General features: G+C 38.5%; 1 protein-coding gene across 1 annotated transcript; it reads left to right on the top strand.

Moving 5' to 3' along the window:
• The first annotated feature begins 879 nt into the window (after nucleotides 1-879).
• On the top strand, nucleotides 880-11418 carry CZH5orf34 (chromosome Z C5orf34 homolog). Its single transcript, XM_038124324.1, has 12 exons — nucleotides 880-1152; nucleotides 1406-1495; nucleotides 3623-4266; nucleotides 4872-4967; nucleotides 6025-6148; nucleotides 6978-7069; nucleotides 7278-7347; nucleotides 7645-7815; nucleotides 8222-8310; nucleotides 9035-9127; nucleotides 10009-10049; nucleotides 10778-11418. Exons 1-12 carry the CDS (start codon nucleotides 958-960, stop codon nucleotides 10969-10971), a joined length of 1899 nt encoding a protein of 632 aa, XP_037980252.1. The 5' UTR covers nucleotides 880-957; the 3' UTR covers nucleotides 10972-11418.
• Nucleotides 11419-11447: the final 29 nt, after the last annotated feature.

Here is an 11447-nt window from a genome sequence, read left to right as displayed (position 1 = left end):
TATATACTTTGAAAATTGCTTCAGACAACTACTGAACAGAATACTACTCATTAAAAAGGGGTATTCTGAATAGAATCAGGTAATTTTGATGCATGGCTGTATCAGCAGCCACTTGACTGGCTGTTGATCTACTCGAGACAACAACTGTCGAGAATGGGAAGTTGTACTGGATGCAGTCAGTCGATGATTGCACTGATCTGAGAAACTTGTACTTCCCTAAGCAGGTAAGGGAGCTAAGAGAGCCCATATGGATATTCAACTGCATTTGCTAAGAGCTGGGAGTGGGGGTTGATAATAACTGTCACTCAGCTGTGAACTGTCAATCCACTTAGAGCAGCTTTGATTAAACTCTAAGTATTGGTGGAGGGTGTATAAAACAGTCAAAAAAAGGCATCTAGGTGTCATGTTAAAATTGTCCTTTGGCATCTTGGTCTTTCTGTTCAGATAGGGCTTCTACTGCCCAGGTCTAGGTACAGAGCTGTGTGATGGCTCATCCCCCACCCCACCCCCCCCAACCCCCTCGTTTTCAGCAAATAAAAATTTATTTCAAAATTTATTAAGAAAAAAAAAGTACAAGGACACTGTGTGCAGTTCCCTCAAACTTATTTTACAGATGTATGTACGGAATGCTCGCTCTCATCTTGCCCAAGAGAGCAGGAAGGCGCGGTTACCTCACCGGTCGATTGATCTGGGGAGTACCTCGGCAGGAGATCAGGTCGGCAGCAGACCAGGAGAAGCTCGGGGAGAGTTTGGGCGGAGCTCCGACGGGAGTTGGGGCGGAGCACGGGGGGAGCTCGGGCGGAACACGGGGGGAGCACGGGGGGAGTTCGGGCGGAGCACGGGGGGAGCTCGGGCGGTCGCCCCGCCCCGCCCCGCCGTTCCCGCCGTGCGGCGGCGCGGCCGCTGCAGCCGGCTCTGTTCGAGAGCCGTCCGCGTTCTGGCTCGGCCTCCGGTGCGATGGAGGCGGAAAGGCTGATGGTGCTGTTCGGGGACGACTCGGTGGAGGTGCACTACGCGGGGGGGTCCCGCTTGCTGCTGTCTCCTTGCGGATCCGAGTATCTGTACCAAGCGGCGCTCCCCGCGGCCGCCCACCCGCTCCAGCCGGCGGAGACCACCCGCCAGCGGGTCGCCTTTGTCGTCAGTGCCTACCGGGTATGCGGTGGGCAGTGCCTTTGGGGACGGGAGCGCCGTTCCGGGGAGCACCTCTTGGGCAGTGCCAGAGTTGCCTCCCTGGTCGGGAGCGGGCCGGCCCGGGGATCACGGCCCCAGCAGGAGTTTTTGTTTTTCTCTGCAGAAAACGGAGCGGGTTTCATAGCCTCATCTCCACAAAAAGCATGAAATCAGCATAAAGTGTTATCATGTAAAAAAATCGTAATAGGGTTTGTTTTTCTTTGCACTTCAACAGGAACAACTTCTACGAGCGCTAGATTTCCGGAACGCGTTTTCTCCTCGCCCGTACTTGCCTTCACGTGTTATACCTCCAGAAAGAAAAAAGGTGGGATTACACATTAGGAGAGTAATGATTTCATAATAAAAAGACTTCTCTAGTGGATTTAATATAATTTCACATGCCCGTGTGTGAATACAGACCGCAAAGATCTATCGAGTGCAGTTTGGCTAATGGAGCTGTCATCTTTCTTAAATTACTGCCGTTTTAAATTACAGTTTTAACTGTTACTTAGACCTCCTTTAAAGCATTTTCTTTGTAGAAAGAAACACTAAAAGTTAGTTTATTCCTAGCAAGGGTAAAACCTAGGATTTTGTGTGTTGTTACATTTTGGCAGTAGGAACTTTTCAGGGAGGTCACAGTGCAACAGGATGGTATTTTCCGAGGCTGTCAGATCTCCCCATTGGAATACCCCTGTGAAAATACTGCTGGGGTCTGTGGGAGGAATGGAGCAAAGTGTCTCTCTGTGGGAATGGCTGCACCAGATCAGACTGAACATCCATGCAGAGACTAGTTTAGTATTTCTGGAAGCTTTGTTCCAGATCAGCATCTCTCTGGCTGTTCCCACTGAATATGAGTGTCTGCACAGCATGGTGGGAATCTTAAGACAACTGATTAATCAGCAAGTTTTAAAGCTTTTAGGCTGACCCTTCAGTAGTAACACCCTTCATGCTGATGTTTAGCTGCCTAAAGCACTGTCACTCAGAATCACTATATACTTAATTAAAAGACAGCAGTCCTTACCAGTCATGCATCCAGTGCAAAGGGCTGATGCTCTGCTCTTAGCACTGAGGAGTAAGTTCCACCTTCTCTCAGGCCTTGAATGATCTAGCTCCATTGGGGGTTGGCTGGATTTCTAGACTGTTTTTAACTTACAGCATCCCCTGTGACTACTTGCTTCAGGATGCTGAAGGATAACTTTCCTAGGCCACAGCAAGCACCTTACCATGTTGGTTGGCTTCTTCTCCACACCCCTTTTCTGTTGCTTTGGTTTCTTCCCCCTCACTTTGAGAAAAACTCCTGCTTTTCATAAAGCCAAAATACTCTTTTTAGAACTCCTGAAGTTGTCCTTGTCCAGCAATTTACTGTCACTTTATTGTTCTGTGGCCTGTTAACAAACAGTGCCCATGTTTTCAAGGCCCTTGTTGTTTCCCACACTCCAGTGGTCCACCACAATAAAGCAAGCTTCAGCTCTCATAACAGATTGTTAACGAGCCTGACAGGCCAACCCAGGGCCTAGCAGAGTTAACCTAAGGCCTGAGGCCTGTTACTACCATGACAATACCTTCATGGGCATAAAAAAAACACTTAGAATGTGTTACTTGCCTTATACTTGAGTTCAAAACAACCCGTTCCTGTGGTGTGCTTAGGTTCTCATTTGGCCACTCCAGCCACCCACTGCTCCATGAGAGGGACTTCATCAGTGGTCTGGCCTGCTCAGAACTGCAGCTAGTATTCAAATGGCAGGTTAACTCTGAATATATATTCAGTGGTATGTTCAGTTTGCTCTTGTTCCATTCCTAGAACTTTCAAACATTTCATACTGATTAAATTGCTGGTGAACATTGAGTGTGTTTTCATGCAACTGAGAATTACAACACCAGGATTCTGGTTGGTGGCAGTCAGCTTAGAGCCCATCCTCCTATATAGAAATATATGGTACTATATATAGTTAGGATGGCCTTTCCCCATTGAGATCACATTACATTTATCTCAACTGAAGTTTTACCTGCAGCCTTGTTGTCTGGTATTGATTAATTTTTATTGTCCTTTTGCAATTCTTTATCAAATTCACTGATAATTGCTATGAACAAGATAATTTGGCCATTCTCTCCCTTGTTTCTGAAGAAGCCGTTGGAAACACAAACATGTACAGTTGTCCCTGGTCAGTTGCCCATGTCAGTTGCCCATGTACCTTACTTATTTCTGGCTGATTAAATTAAAACATTATTGCTAGATAGAACTCTATTAGTACAGGAAGAAGCAGATATGAAGATTAGATGTTTTGCTTCCTCCACAGATAAATACACGCAGATAAATACAGAGCAACATTTCTTTTCATACATCACCTTGCAGAAGGACTGATTTAATTTAAACATAAATACTCCATTGCAGTTTCTGGGAGGCAGGTCATTTTTATCTTGCTGCACATTCCAATCCTTTTTCTTGTATTAGATTCTTCTCAGTGATATCTTAGAAATTAAATGGCCTGACCCTGCGACAGCTGATCTGACAAGATGTTTAGACAATGGCAATGTGAAGATCTCATCTGTAGATGGTTATGCTCACCTTTACTTGTCAGAATTGCAGCAAGAATTTACAGTGGAGTTCTTATGCAAAGTCAGCCAGTCATCTGCAGCATCCTCTTGCTCCTCTGAAAAGAACAGCAACTATCAAAGCGGAGATCAGTGTGGAAAACCAAGTGAAAATTCTGCTGCAGAAGTCTCATCAAAACAAAGAAGAATAGAGAATAGGAATAAATGTGATTGTGCTGAAGGTAGAGATAGGAAACCAGCCAAACAAAAGGACCAAGGAGATGGAGATGGAGTGCCTTTGTTCCACACAAATTGTTGTTCTGAGTACACATGGGTTACACAGCGTTGGACTGTTTCCTTGTGCCCAGAAGAATGGAAATACCCTTTGTCCTTGGCACTAAAATGCTGTAACTTACATACTGTGAAAAATGTGATAAAGACATATGAGACAAACAGCTGTACAGCTTTTGAAGGTGATGTTTTAGCAGACCCTGAAACACATGAAACAGTTTCTTGTTTACCTACAGCTTTGCCACTCAGCTGCAGAGCCCCACATCTACACAGGTAATTTAAACTCTTTACTTTGTAGCTGTTATCATATGCTTTACAATTCTGCAGTTTGGATCTTCAACTTCTAGCAAAATAATTGAATCCTAGCTATAAAAAAAGTTTAAAATTACTATCAGTTGTGAGTTTTTTTGAAAATTCTTGAAACTTGACATTATAAAACGAACATTCTGTAACCTACTCTAATGAAGCTATAGTAATTAGTTCAGATTAAAAAAATATATTTTCTGACATGCTTTATGAATATGTAAATGAAAAAGAGAATATTGAAAAAAGAACACAGGTTTTGTATTGGGGTGGGTTAGTTTTTCCTCTTCTGTTTTGAAAAGATAGTATTTCTGAGGTGGGCCAGTGGCATATGTTGTCTGACAGCATCACTAAAAATAATAAAAAAAACATTTGCAGGATTGAGAAGTTTAATTTGCTAACTAAAGTGGATCACTAAGGAATTGGAGGACTCTGAAAATATGTGTCCTTTTATCATCTGAATAAGTGCATGCATCAGTTCCAGTTACAGAAGTGATTACCAGCAAACACACACACTCAAAAGAAAAACCAATATGTGGTCTGAGTGAGGCTGTCATCGTATTTTACACACACAGGTGGACATTCTGTGACTTGTTTCAACATGAAGATACAGACAAGTATTCATTCCATCAGCTAATTCAAGTTGTGTGGTGCCAGGGTGTTTTCTACAGGTATGTATCTGTGTTATCAGGAAGACTGTATTTGTATGGGAATTAAGATCTAAGATGAAATATCTTACTTTGTCCCTTTCTTGCTCTTTGAGAAATGGAACACAGTCTTCATGTCAGAGTCTGTTTCTGCTGTTTGTTCACTGGACTTCACATTTTCTAGCATGATATATGATCAGGCCTGAATCTGAAGTAATGTTTAAGTGACCTGATAATCTGAGTTCTCAATGGTTTCCTGGACATCTGAAGTTCCCACATATTTCACTTAAAATAATGGTACTTGGTTTCTTTGCAAATTAGTTCTCTCCTCTTGCTGCTGAAGATTTCACAGTTTAGAAGTGTTTATCTTGGTGACCTACATAATTCACATGTTCAGCTATGGATTTTCCTGGCAAGTCACCTTGTCCATATGGTTAAGGAAAAAAAACCAGAAAAAAACCGAACCAACAACAGGACTTTCAAACTGAAATTGCTGCAACTGCTATTAGCACCTAAAAGTCTTTGATAAAAGCATCACTGGTGTTTAGCCCTTTAATCCTTTTGGTCAGTGTTCTTAATTTTTCCTCAGTGTAATTCCTAAATTTTCATGTGATCTAAACAAAATGTTTAGTGGCACTTCAGAGTTTTTTCGGAGCTTTTTTCCTCAATTAAGACCTTTAGATTGTTCAGAAGTTGTTCAGTCTGGCGGTTTTCTGTGTACACTAGGTATGGCTGGTCTAATAAGAAAGTTAGATTTTTCTTTGCAGAATCACTGTGTTTTGTGGTCGATGGAACAAGTGGGTCTTGAAGTTGTTTACCTTGATGCAAAAAAAACTTTCTTTAGCTTATTAAAATCCCACACCCATGCACATGTGCTAACAAAGAACCTAGTGATGTTAATATTCTGTGTTAAAAGCCATTATTGGTACATTACTGTTTGTGAAACAATAGAAATTTTTCACATATGAGTTGCTGAAAATGTGTCTCTGCTTATTGTTTTCTTCCAGTTTAATAACCTGTTTTGCTTGTCTAGTGACACAGCATTTTAAATACTTGGTAAAAATCTTATTCTTTTTCTTAGATTTATCCATGGTAGGATAAACATCACAGAAATTTATCCTGGTGATGACTCATTTTTCAAGTCAGAGGGAGAATTTTTGGGAAAATATTTTGTACGTTATGCAATCCAAAAAGGAACAAAAAAGGTATGAAGCTATTTAAAAACTATAACTATTTAAAAGGATGTTCCAAAATCCTTCAAATTAGCAGCTTCCTTAAGACATTTGTCTATGCAGTGTGTAGTGAAGTCCCTACAATGGTAGGGACTTAATCAAACTGTCAGTCATACAAAAAGATGAGATTATTCCTTCTGTTTTAGAAGTTTGTTTTTTTTTTAATTTTACAATAAGAAAATTCTTCCTCATTGTAACATTTATTTTATCAAACTCAAGAGTAAGATTCTACAAGAACTATTTCTCATGAATTTGGAAGTTTAGTCTTGAAGCTAATGTATTGATTAGAGTTTGATCTCTTTGTACTTGGAAATGTTTTCTGCTGTATGAAGACAGAACCTAGAAGATGCAGTTTTTGTTCTGGCTTTGCTGCAGACCAGCTGTTCAGTGCTGGCAAATGATTTTGCCTCTGTGCCTGTCTGTTAAGTTCCCCCAGAGGAGAGGTCCTCTCAAGTGCTAATGCAATACCTTGTATTTTTAAAGAAGAATTAAGGATCAGATTTGTACTCTTGGAACTCAGCCTTTAACATGTAGTCAAACATTGCTGCTCAGTAATGACCTGTCTGACAAGAGAAGTTCTTGGTTCTTACTGAGTGTAAATAAACTGAATATTTGAATATTTCTTCACAGGCGTTTGCTTAAGGGCGCAATTTTCAATCAGATATTTGTCTGTGTTCTGTGGCAGATTTAAATGGGATTATAGTTGGCTTCTGGAAGTTAGAAATTTCATGACTTGCTCTTAATTCGGTTTTCATGCTACAGTACCTGTAACTAACTCATCTTCTTTCTGCTCTTTACTCAGGTGGAAGAAAAGATGTATTCAGTGAGCAGCCTACCTCCAGATGTGCCGGGACATCCATACTCAATATCCTCCATTATTACTCAGGCAACCAAGTAACTTTACCTTTGTTACATTAATTCTGCTGATTTAGAAAGGACAGGAGTTAAAATTACACAGAACGCTTATTATTACTTTAAGTATAAAAATTAAAGGAAGTTTTCTTAGCACTGTGGGCATATCTAAACTTACAGAACAAAATTTGCAAGTGCTTAGAAGACACAGTAGGAATTAAATCCTTAATACTTTTTTTTCTCTCCTCAGAATTCTTCAATATTGCTGCAAAACAAAACTGTCATTAAGTCATAATTATTATCTCTGCTGCTGGAAAGTGGTATGTAGCTGAAAATTTATAAATCTTGCAGTGTTATAAGGAGGATTATGCAGACTGTAGGGAATAGGACTTAATCTAGAGGGAAGAATGTTGAGAGTATCCTCAAAGATAGGAAGGCAGATATCTGGGAACCAAAAGCATGCATTTAAAAGTTATATTTATGAAGCAATTGCATGATGAAGAGAGCTGGTTGTGATCTGGAAAAACAAGTGAATAAAAAATATGGAACCAATACAGACAGTTGTAATGATATAAATAGCCTTTCTTCAGGTTTTTAATGTATTTGTTTGGTTCTAGGTATCTGAGCCTGATGGACGAGAGATGTTGCCAGTTTTGCTGCATGAAAAGGTTATTCCCAGCACAGGAAGACTGTTTGTGTATTCAGATCATAAAGTCCATGTTGTTTTTTGGGATAGGATGACCCTGACAGTGGTTTGGGATTACAGCTCTTCTGGTAGTGAGATCCAGGTAACGTATAACTTAGAGGAAGGACTATTCCTAAAGCTTTCCATGAAAAAGTGTTACTAGGAAGTTAGTGAGAATACCAAACAAAAGTTCTGATGCCAATAAAATACAAAACCAAGAAAGAGTTGAGAATTCTACAGGTTTGGAGACATTTTTACACACTTCTAGAAATAATTTATTCTTATATAGCAAAAAGCAAGAGTTGGGGCTTTGCCAGGTGTTTTTCCCCTGCATTTGTCATAGCAGACTGTAGCAGATTCTATCCCTAGCAAACCCCAGACTTGCAAGTTTTTAAAGTGGATTGTTCACAGATATTTCATTCTTAAATTGGCATATTATACTTGCTTCTTTTTTCCTTTGGACTGCAGCTGAAAATTAATGTTTGGGTTGTTTTTTTTTTTCTTCTAAGATAAATGAAGATGTAGGCTGGTGTAAGTTAACTACTCCTGATGGGCTACAGCAGCTAATACAAATAAGTCATCCTGGAGTCTATGAAAGGTAATTTAAATTAGTTGTTCAATTTAAACAATTTAAATATAAAAATTATTCTTTATAAATCCTCTTAGATGAAGAAACAGTATTTACTGACAATAAACTGGTAGGGATGGACCAAACATGTTATGATAAAAGCTGCATCTTATTTCTGGCAAAGATTCAAGACCTGTGTGACTCAGGGCCACTGCCTGCTGTGATTCAATTATAACTGTTATGGCAGTGTCTTTTTAGAAAAATAACTAGAGCTACAACTTGGAATTTACTACAGTGGATTAAAAAAAAAAACACCCCAAAGCATCTGTCCTATATAGAGCTGATATGTAGAACTGAACAGCACTTTATCCAATTTTTGCTTTATTACAGATATTGACCTCTGCCTACAGATTGTTTTCTAATCTGCTTGCTGTAATTACAGCCTCATTATGGGAATCATCAGAAGTTTTCTGTGTTGCATTTTAACAAGCAGATATTCACAAACAAAAATTAACTTGTACACTGTTCATTGCAAAACATATAGCTTTGTTATAATTTACTATAACTGTGTAGATCTAAATATGAAGAAAATTCTAGACAAAAAATGGCTAGCTAAGAGAAAAAGCAAGATTTTGAATAATAGCTTTCTCTTTCAGATTCTGTTGTATTCCTTAGTGCCTTCAGATTTTCTCTTGAAAATGGAGTTTATTTCTTATATAAATAACTACTTTTTTGAATTTTCATATTAACACAGGTACATCAGAACAGCAATAGAATGGTGCAGAAGTTTGAATGAAAGGAAAGAGATTGATGAATATACGGCACACTCTGTAACTGAGGAAAATTGGTATTCATCTTTATCCCAAATAATTGACTATAAATAATGTTGAAAACAAAATTCAAAAATTTTATTATCTGAATTTTATATCTTGCCTTTCCTAATGGTCAAAAATGAATATTTATTTTTAAAGTCCATTTATTTTGTATATGGTTTCATGTTTTTCATTCAGTTTTTCAAATTTTGGTGAGTTTCAGGTGAAGGTTGTTTCATTGTTCTTTGCCTGTCTTAAAAATCAGAATTACAGTGACTTTGTCAAAGGACAGTTAATGTTACAAAGATAGTGTCTTGCAGCGAAAAGATATCAGACTAAGAAACATGGTTTTTAACAGAACATCAAGCATCTAAAGCAGTACTTTGAACTGCCTAATGACAGTTGTATCTCTTGCTAATGTATTTGTCCTTTTTAATACATGCTACTGACCAAAAATTTATTGACATCATCTGTAAACATACTGGGATATAAAAATGTGCTAATTGAAATCAATTGCACTTGCACTTGCTACTTACTGACCAAAAATCTACTGACATCATCTGCAAACATTAGGATATTAAAAATGTGCTAATTGAAATCAATTGCAGTTGCACTTGTTACTTAAATTACAGTAGATTCAGCTGATGAATTTTATAGCATCAGCTATATTATATTTATAGAATTTTATAGCTGATGAAATGAAAATTCTATCTTTATTTATACATACGTACAACAAAGAGACTATTTTAGAGCAGAGACCAAATTTTTGGAAACGCAAATGATGTACAAATGTCAGCCATTTGTATCAAAAACAGAGGTTTTGCTACTCTAATTCACAGTAATGTTGGAAACTGTTAAAAAATAAAATCTGAAGTAGAAAATATCCTTGAGAAATAACTTTTCTTTTTTTGAACAGGTCTGCTGATGCTGAGCTTGAAAAAATACAGAGATTTAATTGTATCCTTTTAAAAGCTGTAAAGATTTTCTTCACTTTTATATTCTGCCATTTATCGGCATGCTCAGATCTGCACTTTAGATCATCAAAGGCTCTCTGTCCTGATCTTACCTTCTTTTACTGTCTCACTTCTTAAAACAACCTCATTTTCTTACTTATCTTTTTTGTTTTATCACTTATTTTGTAGTAAAGTATTGAAGTACAAAACTGAAATGAAAAGTCACCATAAAACAAAGCCCTTTAATGTGTATTGCATCAGTTTTGCTAAGAGTCATCTGATCTGTTCTTGAAAGAGGAACAACACAATTGCCTTTGGGCTTTTTGTTGCAGTACAGTATCTTTTGTTTATCAGCTACCTTAGTATTGTTCTACTGGGTTCAGCCAGCTGGAAATGTGCACTGCGCTGAATCTGCTTAAAGCCACTCTAAAACTGTCTTTGAGCCCGTGTTCAATTCTATTAGCATGAAAAGTGCATGCTGTTAAACTGAAGTATAACACCCTTTTTCTTTTCAAAGTAACTTTTGGAGAAATTGGAGTCTAAAAGACATTTTTCTATAAATGTTGTAGACACTTTAAGTAATACAGTTTTTTTCTTTTTTTACCTGTATGTAATTACCATGCTACAAAATGTGAGACTCTGCAAGGCAGAATCATGAATACAAATGCAGAGACTAATTTTTCTCTTCAGCTGGAAAAGTCTGAATTTTTTTTCTTAACAAAGTAACACTAGTTTTATTAGACAATAGCAACATTCTGAAAAGATCATCTGCCACAAAATCCAGTCCATCTGGTATCACTGTCAGAAAAAAAGAAAATGGGCGTGAGACAGAAGAACTCAGTGAAGGTTGCGTCTTGGAGGCTTTGGAAAAAACTTCTAAAGTCATTCAGGATATTGAATCTCTGCTTGCCGCTTCTGGGAGGTGAAGCCCTGTGTTCCATGTCCTCACAGGAGCTGTCCCAGCTGTGTCTGAGGAGGCTCTGCAGGGAGAGAGGAATGAAGGCTGAAGCCAGAGGGACAGGTTGCTGGTATATTCCTGGTGAAGTCTTTCAGGTGCCAGTGTAATATTGATAATAACGCCAGCGCTATGTTTGGTATAGGCAAAGAGAACAGTTGAGATAATGGAGCACTGCTGTATAAATAGATTAGGTCGGACCTGACATCACTGCTTTTAATGTTTAAATAAATATTCAAATCAGCTTGATTGATGGATCACTGCTGAAATGACCAGGGTAGACACGGGAGGTTTTCACTGTAAAAACGTGCTTTTATTCAGATGCTTACACCAAGAAGTCTTAATACCGAATAAAATGTTTCCCAAATGCTTTCTGTAGTGCTCTCTTTGAGTAAATAAATACTAATTGAGTGCAGAAGACACTTCTCTGCTCTGTGGTCTGTCAGA

This window comes from Motacilla alba, chromosome Z, assembly GCF_015832195.1.
Source record: "Motacilla alba alba isolate MOTALB_02 chromosome Z, Motacilla_alba_V1.0_pri, whole genome shotgun sequence".
In the NCBI taxonomy this organism is placed as follows: Eukaryota; Metazoa; Chordata; class Aves; order Passeriformes; family Motacillidae; genus Motacilla; species Motacilla alba.
The sequence above is the reverse complement of the archived record's forward strand: the minus strand, read 5'-3'. Positions and strand labels throughout refer to the sequence as shown.

What these genes read in the sequence shown, in the direction of transcription:
- CZH5orf34 (XM_038124324.1), top strand. Translation starts at nt 958, where the DNA reads ATGGAGGCGGAAAGGCTGATGGTGCTGTTCGGGGACGACTCGGTGGAG. An exon ending in AGAGCCCCACATCTACACAG is followed by an intron (nt 4,267 to 4,871) that starts GTAATTTAAACT and finishes TTACACACACAG; the next exon opens with GTGGACATTCTGTGACTTGT. An exon ending in ATTATTACTCAGGCAACCAA is followed by an intron (nt 7,070 to 7,277) that starts GTAACTTTACCT and finishes TTCTCTCCTCAG; the next exon opens with AATTCTTCAATATTGCTGCA.